At 43.4% G+C, this 24,139-nt stretch overlaps 1 protein-coding gene across 1 annotated transcript in view; it reads right to left on the bottom strand.

Moving 5' to 3' along the window:
* CPM (carboxypeptidase M) overlaps window positions 1-24,139 on the bottom strand; it is an 80,965-nt gene that overhangs the window by 7,649 nt on the left and 49,177 nt on the right. Inside the window, exons 3-5 of the mRNA XM_066591618.1 lie at window positions 18,344-18,441; window positions 15,090-15,262; window positions 322-506 (exon numbers count right to left, since the gene is read on the bottom strand). Coding sequence (XP_066447715.1) covers window positions 322-506; window positions 15,090-15,262; window positions 18,344-18,441 — 456 coding nt within the window. The remainder of the gene's footprint in view (window positions 1-321; window positions 507-15,089; window positions 15,263-18,343; window positions 18,442-24,139) is intronic.

Here is a 24,139-nt window from a genome sequence, read left to right as displayed (position 1 = left end):
ATGCTTTATGCTGTCAAATGACTTTTTAATTCAAACCATGGGAACAGCTTGCGGATCTCCAAGACGTATTGTCATATAACAATGTAGAAGAATATCCAGCACAATCCGTGTAAAGCGGAATTCTTTTACATGGGCGGTGCTGGATATTCTACTTCATTAATATTCTCAAGTTTATAGTTTGTGTCTCTGAAATCTTTCTTTTTTTTATGTTTAGCGCATCCACATTATGGAACAAATGTGCTAACTTGTAGATCTGCTGTAAAAACAGCACCATTTCACTGTATATAATAATCTATGAGATGTAGATAAACAGAATCTTACTAGTATATGAGTTATCATATGGGTAGCTGGCAACCATAGCACCACCATGGAAGTTAGCAGAGAGTACAAAACTTTCAGTTTGAATCCAATCCATAACTGCTTGTGTTTCTGGCTGGATTGGATCTGTGTTCTCCTCAAACGCATCAGGAAAATTCCTGTTCAGATCAAAGCCATTTTTATTGAACCTAGAAATTGAAATTTGAAGTTACAAATTGAATTTGAAAATATGTTTCTCTGATGTGAAAAACGTCTGACATTAAATATGGCACATTCCCTATGTAACACACTACATATCTATATATATAAAGACGAAAGCCCTCACTGACTCACTCACTCACTGACTCACTCGCCACTAATTCTCCAACTTCCCGATGTCGTAGAAACATGAAATTCTTCACAAGCATAGATTATGTCATAAATAGGAAAAGATAATGGGTCCCAACTCGATTATTCAATTCTAGTGCAAAAGAACTAGCATCCAAATTTTATGTATGGAATCTAATTCTCTCACTTCCCGATCTTATAAAAACTTGAAATTTGGCATGAGCATTGATTATGTCATAAATAGGAAAAGTTAATGGGTCCCAACTCGATTATTCAATTCTAAGCGCAAAAGAATTAGCGTCCAAATTTTACGTACGTAATCTAATTCTTTTTTTAATCAGGTTTTATTAGCATTTTCAATAAACAGCATACAATGTTGTAAGCTTATTAGCTTATAGTCTTCATATAAACAATATTAAACTGTGGTTTTGCTCAGATATCTTGTGATTTTCTCATTACACTTACAGATCTTGAGTTAACTAACAGGGAACATAACACATAGGAAGACGTGGTGGGGGGGGGGTTTAGGGGTGGGGATAAGGGGGGTGGAAGTTGGGCGGGTTTGGGGATATATAGTGTGTGTAGATTTTGGATTATATTCTGCCAGGCAACTCCCGCCCGCCAGCAATCGGTCTTATTTTGCCGATCTCCTAGGATCCTATTTGTTTGGTTGCGTCGAGAAGGAAGTGTTTTTTATATTTTTACGTAATCTAATTCTCTCACTTCCCGATGCAACAAATAATTACCAAATTTTTACCGCACAAATCTGAAATTTGCCATGACCATTCTTTGCGTACTAAATATTGGAAATTTAAAGGGTTGCAACTTGATTATTCAATCCTATGCATAAAAGTAAATGACCCCCTATGTAATGTAGGTAATAAAAACATCTGTACTGCACAAACTTGAAATTTGGCATGACCATTCCTATATTATGCAACTAATAGCATATCTGTACCCCGCAATATATGAGACAGTTATCTTCTCAGCAAAACAAAACGCATTTACAAATATGAGTATATACTGACAGGAATAAAACTGACTGTCGTATGTATTGAAAGGCTGTAAAGTACAAAAGGAAGTGGACATGGACTGCTGGGATGGAGTATGCCTTTAAATATAACAAGGGGCTACAACCTTCAGTCTGGGGAGGAAATTTGAATAAAAGGGGGTGTTACCTTTCAGGGTAAAAATGAGGAGTGTGAGAGGTGGCACATTCTGTGGGGTGACATTTTCACATACAGTCTGAGTAGGGATGAGCGAGTATACTCGCTAAGGCACTACTCGCTCGAGTAATGTGCCTTAGCCGAGTATCTCCCCGCTCGTCCCGAAAAATTCGGGTGCCTCCGCGGGGCGGGGAGCTGCGGGGGAGAGCAGGGAGGAACGGAGGGGAGATCTCTCTCTCCCTCTCTACCGCCCGCTCTGCCCCGCTCCCCGCCGCAACTCACCTGTCAGCTGCGGCGGCCCCCGAATCTTTATGGACGAGCGGGGAGATACTCGGCTAAGACACATTACTCGGACGAGTAGTGCCTTAGCGAGTATACTCGCTCATCTCTAAGTCTGAGATAAATGTCTTATCTGCCTATACACTGAGAGGAATCTATCTGATCTGTGTGTTATGAGCAGCCACCCAGTACCAAATTAACTTGGGCGAAGCTGGGTATATCAGCTAGTATCTATATAAAGGCGAAAGCCCTCACTCACTCACTGACTCGCTACTAATTCTCTAACTTCCCGGTGTCATTTCTAATTCAATTGTATTCAATTCTAAATGCAAAAGTAAGTGACCCTCCCCCCTAAAAACACACATTTGTTCCGCAATAATGTGAAATTTGGCACAACCATTCTTTATGTCCTAAAGAGGAAAAGTAAGGCGGTCACAACTTCAATATTCAATTCTAAGCATGAAAAACTGCGCAAGAATCTGCGATACATGACAGAATTGTTTCTCAGAAACCATAAAGCCTAGGGAAATGATTTGCATACTGAGGAGAATCTGTCTCACCTCTATGTGTATATACTGAGGAGAATATACCTCACCTTTATGTGTATATACTGCATAGAATCTACCTCACCTCTCTCTCTATGTGTATATATTGAGGAGAATCTACCTCACGTCTATGTGCAAATTCTGAGGAGAATCTACCTCACCTCTCTGTTTATATACTGAAGAGAATCTACCTTACTTCTACGTATGTGTATATACTCAGCAGAATCTACCTCACCTCTATGTGTATATACTAAGGAGAATCTAACTGACCTCTATGTGTATATAATGAGGAGAATCTACCTCAGCTCTATGTGTATATGCTGAGGAGAATCTACCTCAGCTCTATGTGTATATGCTGAGGAGAATCTACCTCACCTTTATGTGTATAAACTCAGGAGAATCTACCTCACCTCTATGTGTATATACTGCGGAGAATCTACCTCGCCTCTCTCTATGTGTATATATTAAGAAGAGTATCTACCTCACATCTATGTGCATATTCTGAGGAGAATCTACCTCAGCTCTTGATCTGGATTATGATTTCTCCAGCAGGCTTTGGGGTATTTTGTCGCTTTCCGAATTGAGTATTGTGTGCACACATCGTCGACCAGAATCAGACACAAATGCTTGTCTAAAACCGGGAGAGTCTCTACCCTGTGTAGAGGCTCAGGCTTTTTATTATAACACATGACAACCGCCCTTCAATGGGCGTGCAACAGATTACATCAGTAACATATAAGATTCTCATTTGTTGGATCATATAGAATCCGCCACCTCTCTGCCCACCCCCTTCCAAGTGTTGAGGCAGCATGGACTTTTGTCCTAGCTGAAGTCATCTCCTTGTAGTGATGAATCATTGTTTACCTAGCTTCAGGATGAGAGTGGAAGGGGGCCTAGGTAAACACTCAGTATTGGACACAGAATCTACACATAACACTATGGCCCTTTAACTCTTAGAAACTGGTTGAGCAACTTCTATGTACTTAGAGCAAATACATCACCCATCCATTGGCTAGCAAATACCATGATTAGATTGTGTGTGTGTCCTTTAAACTCTTGAGCTGAAAGTCATTACAACAGCAAAATACATTTGGGTTATATTAATCGATAGACATTTTATAAATAATCATCATGTCTATCACAATCCCCCCTTAAAATGTCTATCCTCTAATTCTCTATCTAATTTTCACAGTTTTCTGCGCATGAGCCTATAACTGGAGCGCGTTGAAGGTTCGTTTTAGGGTCTTCAAGGGGGTGTAGGACTTGTCCACTCCTTCTGGGGATGCATTCAGCAAACTCATGGTGGGGGCGGCTTTTCCAGCATCAGTTTCACAGGTCTCTCTGACACAGGGGATAACACAGCAGACTAGAACAGAAAAGATAATCAGTTCACATACAACAGCAACGCCCGTCTGTGCCAGGATCCTTTACCACCCGCTCATCCATGGCGAGTGCTGGTCCCAAAAGTTAGCTCTTTTTAGTTAGTGCGGTCAGCTTCTTAATGACAACTGCGTCTTTACCCGCGGGTCACGTGTCGTCTAGGATGTAGGTACAACAAGTCTCCCCTATCATCTTACAGACACTCCCCTTTTTAGCTAAAGTCATATCTAAGGTCACTCTATTTAAAAAAAAAGTCATAGTCGAGGTAGGTCCTATTGGTCGACTAGTCCCTATAAGGCGTCTCTAGTATAATTTATAAACCACTGCTAATTATAATAAACATAATTAATCCAGTCAACATTTATTTACCCTAATGATCAGGAAAATGGACTCGAATCTAGTTTTAACTTGATCTCTAATTTTTAAAACTTGTCAGGTACCCCCCTTGGCTATCCTATGACGTCAATGTACACGTGTAGATCAAAACTACCACCAGGGGTCTCTCTTCTCGCTCTAGCATAAAGTAGTGTGCACAGGCACGCACGGTGTGGGACTCCCTAATCTTCACCCACACCAATGTCCCTCCTGGAGATAGTCCTAATGGTGAACACGTCCAGGACGCCTCACTCTTGCGTCAGGGTTTTCCCACTGCCCGTAAGTCCCTACTCCTAGGAGGGGGGGATCCCTACCTCACCTCAGAGGGAGGCCATGGATTCCCTGGGCTCATTTCCGGGCATCCATACCCTCTATCTGTACAAGTTAACACCCCACAGGGTGTGCCCTCGCCGGAACCTAAGGTCTTCTGCACTATCCCTTGGCAAATGGGAATTCCACTGACAATCCATCTTAGGAGATCGGGGCAGGCACAGTACTAGTACATTTCTCCTTTTCTTTGGTAGCGTACGTGGTTGGCATTATCAGAACTGGCTCTTCATCTTTTTCAAACAAGGGAAACGTTGGTGTCTGACAGGATGTGGAGGAGCATAAGGGCTTTACTAAGGCACACTCCCCTGTCCAATTACCCTCCAGGCGGGTCCTCTACCTCATGTCTCCACAAAGCCAGTAAACGTCTCCTAAGGACTGGACCTGATTCTGCATCTATTCCCCTCCTATCATACTGTAGGAGGAGCAATACCCGTTGGCGAGTTCCCCAAAAATCTCCCTCCACCCTGCCTATTTGCCTGGCAGGTGTAGTTTCCAGGGTAGTCAGTAATACTCTCTCCGGTGCAAAACACTTAAGTAGTTATAGAGTATTCCTTCTTCCATTTCTCACGGACAGTGTAATTAGCGGAAATGTTCGTGAAGAGACTAATAAACCACTCTTCAGCATCTACAGGGAGATTTAGGGGGACCATCCCCGAGTGTAGTCGGGCACTATCGCACACGCAACAGTTAGACTTGTTGCTCCTGTTAGCATTGTACCTCATCAACTCCAACCAGAGATTCTGGTCAGAGTAGCCAGTCGCTACTGTCAAGGTGTCCACAAAGGTAGGGTCGGCTATGATCATCATGTTCGTCAAGGTATTTATCTTACGGCGGAGGGGGTTAATTATGGGCACGGGACTAAGTGAAGGCTTCCATTCGGCTGCATCTACCATATCCCTTATTTTAAACTTCCCTAAGGGATCTGTCCTCCCGTACCGGTATGTCCCCAGACTATAAGTCTCCCCGTCCCCCGGGCTTGGATCTCCCATGGTTAATGTAAAAACCGCATTAAAACCAAGCAACATACTAAGTTCAGCCTTCCAATACCTGCTGTCCTTATTATTCTCAAGGAGGGTTATACGACTAATTAGGGATTTCCCGCTCCTATCTTTCTTATTTAAGGCACTTCGCGGTTTATAGGACTAGTCTGTTCCTGCGTTCCATCCCACTAATCCCCAATAACGGCAGTCTTCTCCCCAGACGTTATCAGTGGCACGAACATATTGTATTCCCCGGGTATATGAGTCATATAACCAGCTGGACTGAGCTAAATCTGGCCTGCGGTGGGATCTTGTGCCTAGACACGGGACCACAGTACAATAGTCGAAGGAATATGCGGCTACTTGAGCATTGGACGAGTTATACTAGAAGGTAACCATACCCTCATATTCTTCCGACTAAGGATTCCAGTTGCCACCCTCCTCTCTCACTAGCCCTAACCAGAGTAACGTCTTTGGCACAACTAAGACTGGTCTCCCGGATCTGAAGCTTTCTTACAGTATGAAGCATGGATCCATGTAAGTCTTTCGGCTAGTTTCACAGCTGTGGCAGTAGTCAGAAGCACCTGGTAGGGGCCATCAAATCGGGGCTCAAGAGGGTGCTTCCTGAGGAACTTCTTGACGCACACCCAATCCCCAGGCTGCAAGATATGTGTCCCAGTGTCTGCCTCTGAGTCTGGAAGAGAACACCTGTGCATAGGCTTTGGTTAGTTCTTTAACAACGGAAATCACATACTTAGTCAACACATCAGATTGTAATTGTAACTACTGAGGATAGTAAAGACCTAGCCTTGGGGCTAGCCCAAACAATCTCGTAGGGAGATAATGTATAATCCCCCCTAGGTTCATATCTAACACTGTATAAGGCTATTGGATGACAGTCTTTCCAAAGTGGCATCATTTTTAAGTATCTTACTTTTAGCGTGCCACTACGTCTCTCCACCTTTCCACTACACTAAAGGTGGTACAGTATGTAAAAGGCCTGGGATACACCCAGAGCAGACATGACATGTTACATTCACCTGCGAAGTTTATACCTCTGTCTGACTCTGAATCACTTCTGGTACCCCATATTCACAGTTTACCTCATTCATGAGCTTCTTTGCGGTTACCTACTTGTTTACCTTGGTAACAGGGTCGGCCTCCAACCTGCAAAGACATCAACAACAACAAGCACGTAGTCATACTTCCCAACATGTGGGAGCTGAACGTAGTCAATTTGCGATCCCTGAAATGGGTAGAGTGGTCCCGGCAAGTGTGATGTGGCAAATTTACTTCTGCCCTGACTCACCTATGGCATAGATCATGCTAAACCGGACAAATGATGCAGCAGCTACAGAGAACCCAGAAGTCGCCCAATCTCTTTCAAGCATCGTCGTCAGTGCTGCTTTACTAGGTGGGTCTTTGCGTCCATCAGCTGGGCCATCATGGGATACAGGAACTGTGGTGGGCAAGTGCTGTTGACCGTTCACCACACGCTGTCCTGTTTCTGCTGCTCCCATATTAGTCCATTTATTCTTTTCTTCCTTGCTGGCTTGTAACTGTAAAAGTCTTTTAGCATATCAAAGTCCAAAGTTTTTGTCAATGTCCAAAGTTTTTTACCACTGACTCATGCTGTCAGTATCTTTCTTCCACGGCTTGAGGGCCGCTGCCTTTGCTGCGCTGTCAGCGAGGGTGTCGTCTCTCGCCTCTCCAGTGTAGGAATCGGTGCGAACTCTCAACTCTGTCAGGTAGAAGCAGGGCCTCCATGCGACTCTGTACCGCTGCACCATTCTCAATTGGTTGTCCTGTTGAGGTAAAAACTGTCTGGCCTTCCATATTGGGCCGTAATCATGAGCTATGCCAAATGCATACCAGGAGTCAGTGTAAAGGGTTGCCGTCTTACCTCTCGCCACTCTACACGCCTCAGTGAGGGCCTCCAATTCCGCTTCTTGTACTGTGACATGCGGAGGCAGAGCTTCTGCTTCTAGGACATCTTGTTGTGTGACCACTGCATATCCGATGTGGAGTCATCAATCCTCACCCTGGTACCATCTGCAAAAAGCTCAACATATGCATTATCAACAGAGGTTCTGATAACTGTTTGCATACCTGCAGTTTCTTACTGAATTAGTACTAAATAATCGTTCTGATGTTCTATTTCACATGGCTCGGAACCTTGTTATCTTATTCCATTTATATTTATTTTTTTTTTCAAACCCAATAGCTGATCTACAACACCTAGATCATCTATGGCCCAGATCACCTCTGCCTCCCCCCTTTTGAACAGGAATACTCAATGGAAAAAGAGTAATTGCGTTCAAACTAGTAAACCAAGAGGCACAAAAACAAGCACTTTGTAGGTCAAGGTGACATTATATGCAGCGAAGTCTGAGCAAAAATCTCCTTACAAAAAAAATGTTTTTTTTTTTTTTTCCTTTCAGGTCGCAGTTAGTATTTTTTAACACAAGGGGGCGCCACACAATTCAAATTTTACGTCACCCAGTGTAATAGTATTTCAGGGTATGGCCAGCGTTTAGCTTTTACTCTCCTGTCGGAATATAATTATAGCTTCAGTGTAGACTGACACTAGAATATACAAAAGGCTTAAAGAAAAACTAAAGAATACGGATGAATTAACATCCTACTCTGGGCAATTCAGTCCCTCTTTCTTCACATAAAAAGTAAAATTACTTCACCAAATTGCATGAAAAAGTTTGCTGGGTGACTATAGGGAAATTATTCCATCTGTAGGAGCCTTCCGTAACATCATCTGTCTGAGTATCCATTGGAGAAGCGGGCAGTGGAAAACAGAGCCCCTGGGAACATGAGAGAGCGTCCCCTGTCATGTATTCCTGGTCTCTGCCCCCCATGCATCAACTCCAACCTTCCATGCACTATAAACCAGCTTAGTCATCTACTATGTCCCAAGCTGCATCTCCACAAAGGTTTGTTTCCCTGAACTTATCACACATCCAAAGTGGCCACATCTTGGAGCGTAACAAAGTCTGGTCAAACAAAACCTTACTTCAGACAATCATGATGTTAGCACTGGATACAGTGGCATTGGGAAATATAGGCCTCCCAAGTGCAGCAAAATGGCTGCCAGAGGCAGAAAGGGGCGGGGCTACAGATCTCCCAGGCGAGGCAAAATGGCTGCCGGAGGACCGGGCGGGGCCAGGGGCAGCAGCACTCCCAGGTGAGGCAAGATGGCCGCTGGAGGAGGAAGGGGCGGGGCCAGGTCCTGTCCCGGATGGGGAGGGACCGGAAGTAACATCACACACCCTGAAAGTGAGCACATGGGGGGAAGTAACTTCAGGGTGGGGGCAGGCCTCACTACATTTACTGCAGAGTCACACTATGTTGGATTGTAAACATTGCAAGCACGGCCACCATTACAGGGAGGGGCTGTAGTCAACACAAAGACATTACATTGTTCATTAGCAATACACATACCCCCCTACATGCTTTCCCCTCTTCAATCTCTCAACTATGTTATACCTCCTCCTAGCAATCTAAAAACACCTTTCTTTCTGCTAGGCTTCCTGCTCATCTTCTGTAAACTTTCTACAGCCTATCTTATCTGTCCATACTCATTTCTGCTTATCTGTCCATGACCTAACATTTCTTTCTGCAACTTTTCCTGGTCCTTTCCCATTGTTCAGTAACCAAATCACAAGCTCTATGACCTTTGTCTTTGCTCACTTTGCTCAACTCTATGCTACCTGCTTATTCTAGCCTATTCGAAGTTTCTGGACACAATAGTGTTCCTCTTCTAAAATCTGCTTTCTTCAAATCCTTCCCATATAACCTCTCTTTCCCACTCAGAAAAGACAAAGGAAACAGAAAGGGTTAATTGAAAAAGCTTTCAGTTCACTCTCTTACCAGCACCCCTCCCCCAATAATCAACACTGCACATTCTTTCTATAATACCAGACAGACGGGATTACTGGAGAATACCCACAACGGCTCAAGGTATATATATATCTCATCCACCTTTATATCAACCAACCTCTACTATTAATCCCCAAGAGCACTCCTTGTACACGATCTAGACAGGACATTTAGCTATACACAGAGACTGACGATTATTTTCAATGACCAAAACCTCAATAATATTCTGGAGAAATCAGCCGTCACAAAGCACGACTATACTTCATACGTATATACCTTTCCACATATGAGAACATAACACGCTCAATCATAAAGTTAAGTATACGTATCATAAATCTTCCTAACCTCACACTAGTTTTACCTAGGAGCACGTGTCACTGGCGTGTTCCCTCAGACTTAAACAGCCGAGTCCGCCCTCCCGACACATTAACCCTCACAGAATTTATCTCTTGGTCTTGCATAAACAATTTTTAACTGTCTCAGACACAACAGCATACACAGCGTACAAAATACCCCTAGACAGGTAAAAACGGTGGTTTTTCCGAGTGGACAGACCTGTCTTTCAGTGAAGGTCCAGTCTGGATCAGGAACAGGCAGAAAAGCAGTCAGAACCCAGCTCACATCGGTAGATTTACATAAAGCAATCTTACCGTGTTCTGTAGATTTTCGGGCCCCTGAGTTCTGCGTGCCATCTGCCGATCTCTGTACGTTCCAGGCTGTGACCTCACAGATCCACTCGCTCACCCAGGGACTCCACTGATCTGGATTATGATTTCTCCAGCAGGCTTTGGGGTATTTTGTCGCTTTCCGAATTGAGTATTGTGTGCACACATCGTCGACCAGAATCAGACACAAATGCTTGTCTAAAACCGGGAGAGTCTCTACCCTGTGTAGAGGCTCAGGCTTTTTATTATAACACATGACAACCGCCCCTTCAGTGGGCGTGCAACAGATTACATCAGTAACATATAAGATTCTCATTTGTTGGATCATATAGAATCCCCCACCTCTCTGCCCACCCCCTTCCAAGTGTTGAGGCAGCATGGACTTTTGTCCTAGCTGAAGTCATCTCCTTGTAGTGAGGAATCATTGTTTACCTAGCTTCAGGATGAGAGTGGAAGGGGGCCTAGGTAAACACTCAGTATTGGACACAGAATCTACACATAACACTATGGCCCTTTAACTCTTAGAAACTGGTTGAGCAACTTCTATGTACTTAGAGCAAATACATCACCCATCCATTGGCTAGCAAATACCATGATTAGATTGTGTGTGTGTCCTTTAAACTCTTGAGCTAAAAGTCATTACAACAGCAAAATACATTTGGGTTATATTAATCGATAGACATTTTATAAATAATCATCATGTCTATCACACTCTCTGTTTATATACTGAAGAGAATCTACCTCACCTCTATGTGCATATACTGAGGAGAATCTACCTCACCTCTATGTGTATATACTGAGGAGAATCTACCTCACCTCTATGTGTATATACTGAGGAGAATCTAACTGACCTCTATGTGTATATACTGAGGAGAATCTACTTCATCTCTATGTAAATGTACTGAGGAAAATATACCTCACCTCTATGTGTATATACTCAGGAGAACCTACCTCACCTCTATGTGTATATACTGAAGAGAACCTACCTCACCTCTATGTGTATATACTGCGGAGAATCTGCCTCACCTCTTTGTGTATATATTGAGGAGAATCTACCTCACCTCTATGTGTATATACTGCAGAGAATCTACCTTGTCTCTCTCTATGTGTATATATTAAGAAGAGTATCTACCTCACATCTATGTGCATATTCTGAGGAGAATCTACCTCACCTCTCTGTTTATATACTGAAGAGAATCTACCTCACTTCTATGTGTATATACTGAGGAGAATCTACCTCATCTCTATGTGTATATACTGAGGAGAATCTACCTCACCTCTGTGTATATGCTGAGGAGAATCCACCTCACCTCTATGTGTATTCTCTAAGGAGAATATAACCCTCCTCTTTGTGTATATACTGAGGAGAATCAACTTCATCTATATGTATATATAGTGAGGAAAATATACCTCACCTCTATGTGTATATACTGAGGAGAACCTACCTCACCTCTATGTGTATATACTGAGGAGACTATAACTAATCTCTGTGGTATATACTGAAGAGAATCTAATGCTCCTCTGTGTGTACATACTGAGGAGAATCTAATGCTCCTCTGTGTATATATACTGAGGAGAATCTAACACTCCTCTGTGTGTATATACTGAGGAGAATCTAACACTCCTCTATGTGTATATACGGAGGAGAATATAACACTTCTTTATGTGTTTATACTGAGGAGAATCTACCTCTCTATGTGTATATACTGAGGAGAATCTACCTCATCCCTATGTGTATATATTGAAGAGAATCTACTTCAGCTCAATGTGCATATATTAAGGAGAATCTACCTCAACTCTCTGTGTATATACTGAGGAGAATATAACTGATCTCTGTGTGTACATACTGAGGAGAAACGATCTCATCTGAATGTCTATATACTCAGGAGACCATAACTAACCTCTGTGTGTGTATATACTGAAGAGAATCTACCTAACCTCTCTGTGTATATACTGAGGAGAATCTACCTCACCTCTATGTGTATATACCAAAGAGAATCTACCTCACCTCTATGTGTATATACTGAAGAGAATCTACCTCACCTCTATATGTATATACTGAGGAGAACCTACCTCACCTCTGTGTGTATATACTGAGGAGACTATAACTAATCTCTGCGGTATATACTGAAGATAATCTAATGCTCCTCTGTGTGTATATACTGAGGAGACTATAACACTCCTCTATGTGTTTATACTGAGGAGAATCTACCGCTCTATGTGTATATACTGAGGAGAATCTACCTCATCTCTATGTGTATATACTGAAGAGAATCTACTTCAGCTCAATGTGCATATACTAAGGAGAATCTACCTCAACTCTCTGTGTATATACTGAGGAGAATATAACTGATCTCTGTGTGTGTATATACTGAGGAGAATGGACCTCATCTGAATGTCTATATACTCAGGAGACCATAACTAACCTCTGTGTGTATATACTAAAAAAAGAATCTACCTCACCTCTCTGTGTATATACTGAGGAGAATCTAACTGACCTCTGTGTGTATATACTGAAGAGAATCTACCTCACCTCTATATGTATATACTGAGGAGAATATAACTGACCTCTATGTGTACATACTGAGGAGAATATAACTGACCTCTATGTGTATATACTGAGGACAATATAACTGACCTCTATGTGTATATACTGAGGAAAATATAACTGACCTCTATGTGTATATACTGAGGAAAATATAACTGACCTCTGTGTATAATAAAAGGCTGTAAAGTACATAAGGAAGCGGACTTGGACTGCAGGGATGAAGCATGCCTTTAAAGCTAAAAAGGCGCTGCAACCTCCAGTCTGGGGGTAAATTTGAATAAAAAGGGGCGCTACCTTTAAGGGTAAAAAGTAAGGAGAGTGGGAGGGGTGGCACATTCTGCAGAGGGATATCAGTACATGCAGTCTGAGGAGAATCTAATGCTTCTCTATGTGTATACATATTTTATTCCTCGGTTCCTTTGAAGTAACCGCGACTTCATAAAACGTTTTGTGCAATACCTGTACCAAGGTAATTTGGGCGAAGCTAGGTATATCAGCTAGTATGGTATATATAGGAGAGATTCCACAGCAATACATTTCTCATCAGGTCTAATTAAGGCTTTGTCTACATCAGCTCTTGTTCACGACCTGAAGGTTGCAGATTCAATCCCTGCATAGTTCAGGTAGCCGGTTAAAGGTTGACTCAGCTTTCCATCCTTCCGAGTTCGTTAAAATGAGTATCCAGCTTACTGGGGAGTAAAAGATGACTGAGGAAGGCATGGCAAACCACCACGCAAAAAGAGTCTGGCAAGAAAATGTCACGATGTGACGTCACCCTAGGACTCAGTCATGACTCGGTGCTTGCAATAGGGGACTTTACTTACCTTACATCAGTGCTTTTTGTTCCTATTCACCTGCTTCGTTATAGAGCAGGAAAAAGGCAACATGTGCCCAAATGGAACCATGATATGACAAAACTGAACTGCGCTGAATGGACCCCATTGCCTACAATAGGGTCCATTTGGTTTTCAGCCAGGCTTCTATCAATGTACAGGATGAAATAACGCAGCCTGCTGTAATATTTCATCTTGGTTTTATAACTGAATTCAGAGATGGAGGTTCCATACAGATGCTGGTGTGAATGAGCCCCAAGTATTTCCTATGATGGGGCATTATGCCCTGTGAAAAAAGTGAAAAGGTTGTGCACTCATACAGGGCGACTGAATTCTTAAATTGTCCCCTATATACTTTTTTTAAAAAGAGACATCAGATGTGGTTTGTACCTACTTGCACCTCATGTAATAAAGTCTTATTCTAGCAGGTATTTCAAGGGCCGTGGATAGATATGATTCACATTAGCAACATATGAAGGTTTCACTTTAATAACTAATCAATTCACAACTACTCAGATCCCTTGAATGGTTTTGATGCTATTAGGGACTTTAATAAACTTATTAGGTGGTGTCCTTTACTCCTCCTTATGATATTCTGTTTGTTGGTGCCTCCTGTGGTGTGTCACACCATTTACCCCGTGTGTTCTAAGGCCTCATGTCCACGGGGAAAAGAAGAATTAAAATCCGCAGCGGATTTTAACTCTTTTCCCGCACGCGGATCCGCACCCCATAGTGATGCATTAACCACCCGCGGGTAGATAAATACCCGCGGATGGTCAATAAAAGTGAATAAAAAAAAATATGGAGCATGAAAAAAAATGGACATGCTCTATTTAGGTGCGGGTCTCCCGCAGGCTACTATTGCAGCCTATGGAAGCCATCCGGATCCGCAGGAGACCTAAAATGAAAATAAACTGACCTGCAGCAGACCGTGCAGATCTTCTCTTCTTCGTGGCCAGATCTTCTTTCTGCGGCCCGGCGGATGTGCCCGGCACATGCGCGCCGCACGCTGCCGGCGTGCCGAGCTCATCCGCCGGCCGAAGGAAGAAGATCCGGCCGCGAAGAGGAGAAGATCTGTACGGTCTGCTGCGGGTAAGTTTATTCTTATTTTCAGTCCTCATGTCCGCGGGGCAGGAGGGACTCGCTACGGATTCTCCATGGAGAATACGTGGCGGGCCTGATTTTCCCCGTGGACATGAGGCCTAGCATTTGGCTACCTTGCCCCATGGTTGCTAATGAAATATATTTCCTGGCTAGTAATTTGCAGGGGGAGGACACAGAGACTGGCTGACCTGAGTGGTGAGCAATAGACATAGCGGACTGAGCAGTGTACAGAGGGATTAGCTGTTCTAGACAGATAATACGTGTCATTCATCCTAAAACAAATGTAATTAAATGCGGCAATTCTTTGCAGTCATACATCTGAGTAGCTAAAATGTTTTGGCTACTTGCCTGCCATTGGAAGAGTAACAGTCAGAAAGAAACGAAATTTCAAAGCCATCTGGGTTCATTGAAGGCATAATATGTATTCTGGTATTGGTTACCAATTGTGTAATATTGGCATCACTTTGATAATTTATCAGTAGGTACTCAATCAATTGCAGCAGTATTTCTCTCCCCACTGCCTAGAAAAAACAAAACAAGAACATACTTAAAAACTCTTTTATCACTGTACTTACTTATGCCATGTAATTAGAGCCATTAAGAACAAGTTTTAGAAGATTACGGCAAAAACTGCATAGGATTATTCACTAGTTATCACAGCATCAGAGCCAGTACAGGTGAAGCACATAGAGGGGAAATTCATAAAACAGTTTAGGCCAGATTCTGGAGTATAAAAAATATTACAAATTTTTGTGCAAGTCCCATTTGTGCTAAAAATTTTCATCTTTTTCTGTATTTTCCACTTCCCCCTCCCCCCCTTTTTAAAAAGTTTTTACGGCTTTGCAGGAGAAGGCAGGGCCACCCACAGCTTGTCAAATTCACTAAATTTACATCAGAAACGTGCATAAATGATAGTGGAAATCTAGGGCAGGTTATTACCTGACGTATATTTCTGTGGGTGATGCACAGGTGGCCCAAGATGCGACAAATATAGTAAGAGGGTACAGTTATATGCTTCCATTTACTGACAATAAGCACAGATTACTCATGTGTTCCCCTATGTGTCTACCCATTTGTTCAGTGCATTATGCACCAGGATAACAGTAAGGTCTTGCATGTGATATTGCAATATTAGGCAGAGATGTGTGGTGTGTTCTACCAGCTGTCCACTAGAGGTCACTGTTACTAGTCAGTAGTCTAGCTAGCTACAAATACAGGTTATAATTTTGATGGAAATAATCCTGTTAAATTTCCTAATTCACCAGGTCAGAGATTTACCTGAAACAAAGTAATAATATAATAATAATAATCTTTATTTGTATAGCGCCAATTTATTCCGCAGCGCTTTCAGGCATAGATAAATGCAAAACAATACAACGATTGCAACAAATACAATGTGAGGTACATTGGGTTAGGCACAAATGGTTGAGGGTGGTACAGGAGGTGCAAAGGGTGAGGGGGGGGTGGGGGCATGGGGAACACAGGCAATAGGGAATTTTATGTACAGATCATTTATTAGAAGGCAAACAGGGTGGGGCACCATAGGGAGGGGCGAGGGACTAGGTCAGGAGATTTGGTATGCTTCCCTGAAGAGGTGCGTTTTTAAGGCATGTCTGAAATTTCGTGCATCGGGAATTGTCCGGATGCCTTGGGGTAGAGCATTCCAGAGGATGGGTGCTGCTCTGGTGAAGTCCTGGAGGCGAGCATGGGAGGTTCGTATTACAGGGGTGTTTAGTCTGAGTGTGTTAGCCGATCGGAGTGAGCGGGCTGGGTGGTGTACTGACAGGAGGGAGGTGATGTATGGTGGCGCCGCGCCATGCAGAGCTTTGTGAGTGAGGTAGAGGAGTTTAAATTTAGTTCTGCAGTGGATGGGCAGCCAATGCAGCAACTGGCATAATGCAGAGGCGTCTGAATAACGACTGGATAGAAAAATGAGTCTAGCTGCTGCATTTAGTATGGATTGGAGTGGAGCTAGTCTAGTGAGGGGGAGGCCGATGAGTAGCGAGTTGCAATAGTCAAGCCGGGAGTGGATGAGGGCAACCACGAGCGTCTTTAGCGTGTCCGTGGTTAGGAACGGACGTATTTTAGCAATATTTCTGAGGTGCATGTGGCATGTTTGGGCCAGAGATTGGATATGGGGGGTAAAGGAGAGGTCTGAGTCCAGGGTGACCCCAAGGCATCGGACATGCCGTCTGGGGGTTATGATGGTGCCAGACACTGGAATGGAGATGTTGAGGGGAGGTCGGTTAGAAGGTGGAAAGACAAGGAGGTCAGTTTTAGAGAGGTTTAGTTTGAGAAAAAGGGAGGACATAGTGTTAGAGACAGCGGACAGACAGTCAGTGATATTTTGGAGGAATGGTCCAGAGATCTCACGAGAGGAGGTGTATAGTTGGGTGTCATCAGCGTAGAGATGGTATTGGAGGCCAAATTTGTGGATGGTTTGTCCAATTGGGGCAATATAGATAGAGAAGAGAAGGGGACCAAGGACCGAGCCCTGGGGTACCCCGACAGCGAGAGGAAGTGGAGCAGAGATAGAACCAGCAAAGGAAAAACTTAAAGAACGGTCAGAGAGGTAGGAAGAGAACAAGGAGAGAGCAGTATCCTTTAGACCAATAGAGTGGAGCATAGTGAGAAGGAGATTATGGTTGACAGTGTCAAATGCAGCAGACACGTCAAGGAGGATTAGTAGGGAGTAATCACCTCTCGACTTTGCAGTCATCAGGTCATTTGTTACTTTTGTAAGGGCAGTTTCGGTCGAGTGTAGAGAGCGGAAGCCAGACTGGAGGGGGTCGAGGAGCGAGTTGTCAGAGACAAAGCGAGTAAGGCGGGGGTAGACCAGGCGTTCCAGTAATTTGGAGATAAAGGGGAGGTTTGAGACGGGTCGGTAGTTGGCAGCATCAGTTGGGTCCAGGGTTGTTTTTTTAAGCAGAGGGGATATAATGGAGTGTTTGAATGAGGAGGGAAAAGTGCCAGAGGTTAGGGAGAGGTTGCAGATTGTAATGAGGTGAGTAATGAGAACTGGGGAAAGGGACCAGAGGAGGTGAGAGGGGAGAGGGTCGCTAGCGCAGGTGGTGGGGCGGGCAGTACAAAGAAGCCTGGAGACTTCTTCCTCTGTCGTTGGTTCTAGCGTTGATAGTGAGTAGGTGCTGGATGCAGTGCTGATGAAACTGGGATGGGGCTAAACATGCAGCTTTCAGAGATTTCTTTTCGAATGTTGTCGATTTTTTCTTTGAAATAGACAGCTAGTTCTCCAACAGTCAGGTCTGTCGCAGGGGCCTGTTCTTTGGGGCTGAGGAGGGAGTAAAAAGTCTCAAAGAGTTGTTTGGGGTTGTGGGATAGTGAGCAGACAAGGGAGGTGAAATAAACTTGTTTGGCATGGTGAAGGGCTAGGTTATAAGTTTTAAGCATAAATTTGAAGTGGAGGAAGTCTGCCGGCAGCTTTGATTTTCTCCACAACCGCTCGGCGCACCTAGAACACCGCCGGATGAAGCGCGTTTGGGACGCTATAATATAATTGACGATTTATTACTTTTCCTATTATAAATGATAAAAATAAAAGAAAAGTGTAACAGTTACTTAGGATCTCTGCAGTGGGCATATACCTCATTCCCATGCATATTTGCAACATACTTGAATTCTGGAATTCCAACTGTGTGCTTATTTGGGTATTTCCCCACAATCAAAACCCAAAGATCTCTACCTGTAAAAGAAGAACATAACATTAGAAATTAAAAATATGTAACATTTATCGTAATCTAAGCATTGCTTGTTAGAAGACGACCCAGAGCTCACTCTCCGGTATTTGTGCAAATAAATCCATCATTGGGGACAAAGTGGTAAAGCGCACACTGCTTTAGGACCTTACTTATCTTTGTTGCAAGCTGCGCAGGAGTTTCCATAGACTCCTGTGGGAGCTGAAAAACACGCACCACGCACCTTGGATCATGTGAACGGCTAATTAAAATAGCTGCAATTCAGCCATTCACACGATTTTTAGTGCAGAATAGCTGCAATCTTTTCACGCGCCTCTAATACACGAAAACAGCGCTAGTGTGAACGAGGCCTCATACGCTATCTGCATTGGATGAAGAGGATCAGAGTGATATGCTGCAATACTTATTAGATACATCCTGGCCAAACCCACCAATTTTGTCGTTACCCGACGACCACTGTCTAAAGATACAGCACTCTTGAGAAAAAAACAAGTTATGGCTTTGTACACATGGCGATGCAAGCATTTCTTTTTTAATGAAAAATGTTTTTCTATGCAAAAGTAGAAAAACATAAAAGAAAACTCAAATTTGGCATTGCCATAACCATAATGACCAACAGAATAGAGGTAACATTATTTGTACCACACGACGAATAGCACAAAATTTGTTTGCTTATACGGTATTGTGGCGGCCATGGCATATGCACACCTGTGTATTTCATTTGTAGTAAGTGCTGACTGAGGGTGTGTTCACACGAGCGTGTTTTTGTGCGTGCATACACACACACAAAAACACGCTTGTATTTACAACAATGCATTCTCTATGGTGTGTGCACATGTCCGTACTTTGCAGGTGCATACCCGCAAAGATAGGACTTGCGTGCACCATTGGAAATGCATGCATTTTTTTCAATGGAGCCGCGGCTGCTGCCGGTGGCTCCATTGAAAGCAATGCTCTGCCGGCACCCCTGCATTCTTTACATATAAGCCCTTCCCTGAAAAAGAAACATTTTAGTGTTAAAAAAACCCCCCAAAAACGTACCTCTCCGCTGCAGCTGTAACCCCCGCGGACATGGAGAACACATCTGCCGCATGCGGCAGATGTTTCCTTCACCCCCGCTAGTTAAAAGAATTCCCTGCTGCTACATCTGCCACATCTGTGGCAGATGCAGCAGAGGAATTCTTCAATTCTCTACTGCAGCTGTCACACATGTCAGCTGCGGTAGAAAATCCTGCTGCCGGCATCTCCGTCAATGGCCTTTCAGGGAAGTGCTTCATAAGCCCTTCCCTGAAAAGCCGTTTAAAATAGTGTAAAAAAAAATTAAAAAAATACTCACCTCCCTTCAGCTGTCTGGGCCCAGACGCGTCTTCTCCTGGCTGTCCCCTGCTCTGTACATCTCAGCCATCAGCAGGCGGGGATTTAAAATCCCCACCTGCTGGTAGCTCTGTAAAAGTCTATTGTAGGGCTGCAGCACACAAACCTCATATAAACAGAGGCGGGAGGTGTAATTATACACTTATTTCATGCAGGCTTACCAGGATGTGGACTGCTCATCCAATTCTACTCACAACATGTCAAAATCATGTAAGCAGCACAAGGGTTTAAATTATCCACAGCACGTCTCCATAAAAACTATGCTGGCACACATAGTAATTGACTTCCACACCAAAATTTCTTTCCAAGTCTGGCTCCTGCCAGCTCTATTGTGCTTCACAGCTAACAATTCTCCTCAGCGCTTTATATCAACGCTATGCCTAGACAGCAAAAACAAACCCAGACCTCTAACTATGCATATATCATTCCTCTCTAACAGTCAGGCCTAGCACCCAAAATTTCAAAGGCCGTTATACTGTACAGAGTACATCCCCAAAGCTTTATTAACACGAGCGTATATTGGCCAGCCGATATACGTTACGATCTGATGCATCATATCACATGGCCATATTTTCTCAGTGTAAAAGCGCCTGGCCGGGCTAATATAGCACCAGGCACTTGTACATCGGGCCTAAAAAATAGTCCTGGAACTATCTTTCTGGCTGGAATATGTCGGCCGCTGCATGGGCTCCTATGGGCGCCAATGACGGCGGCCGGAGAAGGGAGGTGGGAAGGAATTTAGCATTGTGACTGCTAAACTCCCTTCCCATTCTTTCCTCCCCTCTGGCTGTTTGCAATGGGAGAGGGGGGCTGCGGACAGGGGGCGGGGGTTTGTGCCACAAACTCCCATTGCAAACAGCCTGAGGGAAGGAGAGAGGAGGTGAGCCAGCAAGGGGGAGGGAAGGGGAGGCAACGGCATTGCGGCCTCGGTGTATATGCACCTGGGCCCGTGCCATCTGAACGGGCGCACAAACGTTAGATTTGTGCACCCGTTCACAGGTTTTTACGGTGCTGGCGAGCGCATGTAAAAACGCCAACACTCGTGGGAAAGAGCCCTTACCCTGACCTGAGCAACTACCACTACAGCTACTGTCACTGCTGTATAGCTCCCAGCCTGTCTGTCTCTCTTCCAGAATGGGAGCCGCAACTGAGAGTCTCAGACCTATTTTTAATGAGCCCTATCATGTGAAACATAATCAATCAGCTCCAAAGCAGAAAAAAAACATCTCTATCCAACCATTCTCCTGAAATCTAGCCCACTATTGGCTCAAACACACCAATTCAATGGCACCTCTGTCACACTTCATTCTATGAGTTATTACAATTATAGTGTTAACCAATTTATATAGTTTTGTTATATTAACTGATTTTGTTTATTAGAAACCTTTTTTTTAAAATTAGGATTTGTTTCTGTTTCACCACATCCCTACAGGACTTTTAGTTTTCCATTTACATAGCTTGTTTTTTGCCGGACAACATATAGTTTTCATTGGTATCATTTTGGGGTATGCATCACTTTTGATTAGGCTTTATTCCTGTTTTTGAGAGGAGAGATGAACAGAAAATGGCTATTCTGGAAAGTTTTTTATCAAGCAATTTTTTGCTAATTTCATAGTATAGGTTGTATGGATGCAAAAATAACAATTATGTGTAAATTTTTAGTATTTTTAATTTTTTAATAATAAAACATTAACAGAAAAAAATTGCTTTTTTCTCACTAAAGCCATTACGTGCCACAGTCCACATTGACCGTGATAACTGAGAACTTAGACAACTCTGTCATAGAGTCATTAAACAGCCTAATTAGGTGCACATAAGTTATTGGTTAAGCAAGTGCTCATCTTCTCACTCCTTTTCTGGAAGAAAATTACCCAAATGTGACAATCAGAGAGCAACTATGCTCCCTCATTGATGAGAGTGGGGTTAACAAGGTCAAAAATCCATGTTACTCCCTCCCATGTGGTTATCAGCAGCCATCCAGCGATCTGTAATTTTTCTTTCCTTTGACACTGTCTGCTTGTCCCTCGCTGCCTTTCCTCTTCTCCTACACACAGGCTAGAGTGCGAGTTGAAAATCAATACATGCAGCTTTCAGCTTATAACTTCAGTTAGAACAGGACTAGTGCCGCAGTTTTAGTCTTGTTTTAAAGCCAATATTCTTTTCTAGACGCTTTCTAATGGGAGATAGAGTCTTTAGAGTACTACCCAACTATGCTTGGGCTATACTGTAAAGTTCTCTTCTTCAAGCCTTCATACTGTTCAAGCGAAACTGTTAGTAGTGGTTAATTAGAGTATATAGCAGGATCCCACTTTCCCTGAGTGCATTTGGAGGCTTAGGTTCAACCAGAGGTGAATCTCTTTAGTGTTAGGTTGCAGGGGGTTACGGAAGAGGCAGGTTACACAGTGAAAAAAACTTTCCCAGCCTTGGCTGGAGTTTCTTTTTTTAATGTTCAGGTGAGACGCTGAGCATCTTGAGGGCTTTACAGAACATATTGTCACAATTATTGCCTAACTAGCACTGCTGCACCAACACTGACAGCAGCACAGGCTGTTGTGATCAGCAGTGATTGATCAGTTGCAATCCATGTTGAGATCTTGCGAGTGGGTCTCTGCTGCTTTGTGTCGCATACTTATGACCTGAACTCACACGATGCAGGGTGTTACATCCGAGCAGACTGTGGACTGGAGGGTTGGAGGGAAAGAAAAAAGTGGAAGGGGTATGCACACGACAGGACACCGAAAAATACATAAACCAGAACGTACATATACACTGAACACCCTAACAAACTGAACTGTAACCGGGATTTGTGAGCAAACATCCAAAAATTGCCAAAACACTTACCCATAATACCCACACGCATAAGCAGATGGAACAGCTAAATAATCCGAGGTATTAGTTAGTGTTTGGACCAAAGTATTAGAGCTCACAAGCCTATGTCAAGGGTTCTTGTTGTCTTGTGAGTCCCTACTCTAAGAAGACAACCTAACTCCAGGAGTCCTGCCTACACGCAGAGTGTCTTTGTCCCAAAAGGGACAGCCCCATGCTTGAACCTAGGGGGCCTGGCTCGCCCTAGTTGGTAACTGGCAGGAACAGAGCAAATATAAACAAGATGGCAAACCAACAAGCAGGACCTAATTCACACAAGGCATCTGCACACCTACAGATGGACAGACAAATAGAACAAGGCCCTAGCATCCGCCTACCAACGGACAAAGGGGATAGGACAAGGATAGGGCATCCGCCAACCGACGGACAGGTAGGACAAACAAACATGAACCAGGCATCCGTCAATCAACGAACGGGTGATCCATGTCTACTTACTTGAACGTTCCTCCTTTACGCCCCACCTTTACTTCTTAGCCTTTAAAGGCTGTGCCAAGTTTGATAAGAACATATTGGTGTATAATGTGCACTCCCAAAGGTCCATTTACACGCAAAAACAATCTTTCAAATGATTGAAAGATTGACAGCTTTAGCAATGGTTTTGCATATAGTGTTAATGGACACTACTTTATTAGCTTCATTTGCATGTAAAAGGGCCTCCAGAGCACAGCATGTGGTATGAGCTCTGCACACAGCTCTATTGTTCTCACATGGGCTGTTGGCAGAATACAATGTAATCTCAAACTCCCATGCAGAACACAGTGTGCAGTCCCTCTTATCTCTCTCTGGCTGAATGGTAAATTTTAAGCTCACATTAAAATCATTGTGGTGAATGATGGCAGCATTTACATGCAACGATTATCGCTCATATGCCATCGTTTGAATGAATTTTGTGCGGTAATTGTTGCATGTAAATGGGCCTTCACACCCTCTTGTTCCAGGTTTATTCATTGTTTTTGTCAAGTCCTGTTATAATTGATCTATAGCCTTTATTATGTCTATGTTAACTGCACACATATAATTACTTGTATTGCAAATCTTGTCTAAATTTATTGAAGTAAAAAAAAATATATATTAATAATTTAAAGCAAAAATGACATTATTTTAACAAACATTGCTGCAGTGTGGCAGCCGCAATAAGGAGTGGGTGACGTCACGCCTTCAGTCCCAGCCCATGTGAACGTGCCTTTGGTGCATGTCGCTCAGTCCTATATACTCGAGTATTAGCCGACCCGAGTATAAGCCGAGTCAGTAAGTTTTACCACAAAAACTGGTAAAACTTATTGACTCGAGTATAAGCCTAGCTATATTCGAGTATAAAGTAGGTATTCAAAGCAGAGCAGGGAGATGACAGCGGGAAGAATTCTGAAGCAGCTTGCTGCACCACCAGGGAGACCATCGCATCGGGGGCACAGACGCTGTCTGGGA

The sequence above is a fragment of the Eleutherodactylus coqui genome, chromosome 2 (genome assembly GCF_035609145.1).
Source record: "Eleutherodactylus coqui strain aEleCoq1 chromosome 2, aEleCoq1.hap1, whole genome shotgun sequence".
NCBI lineage: Eukaryota > Metazoa > Chordata > Amphibia > Anura > Eleutherodactylidae > Eleutherodactylus > Eleutherodactylus coqui.
The sequence above is the reverse complement of the archived record's forward strand: the minus strand, read 5'-3'. Positions and strand labels throughout refer to the sequence as shown.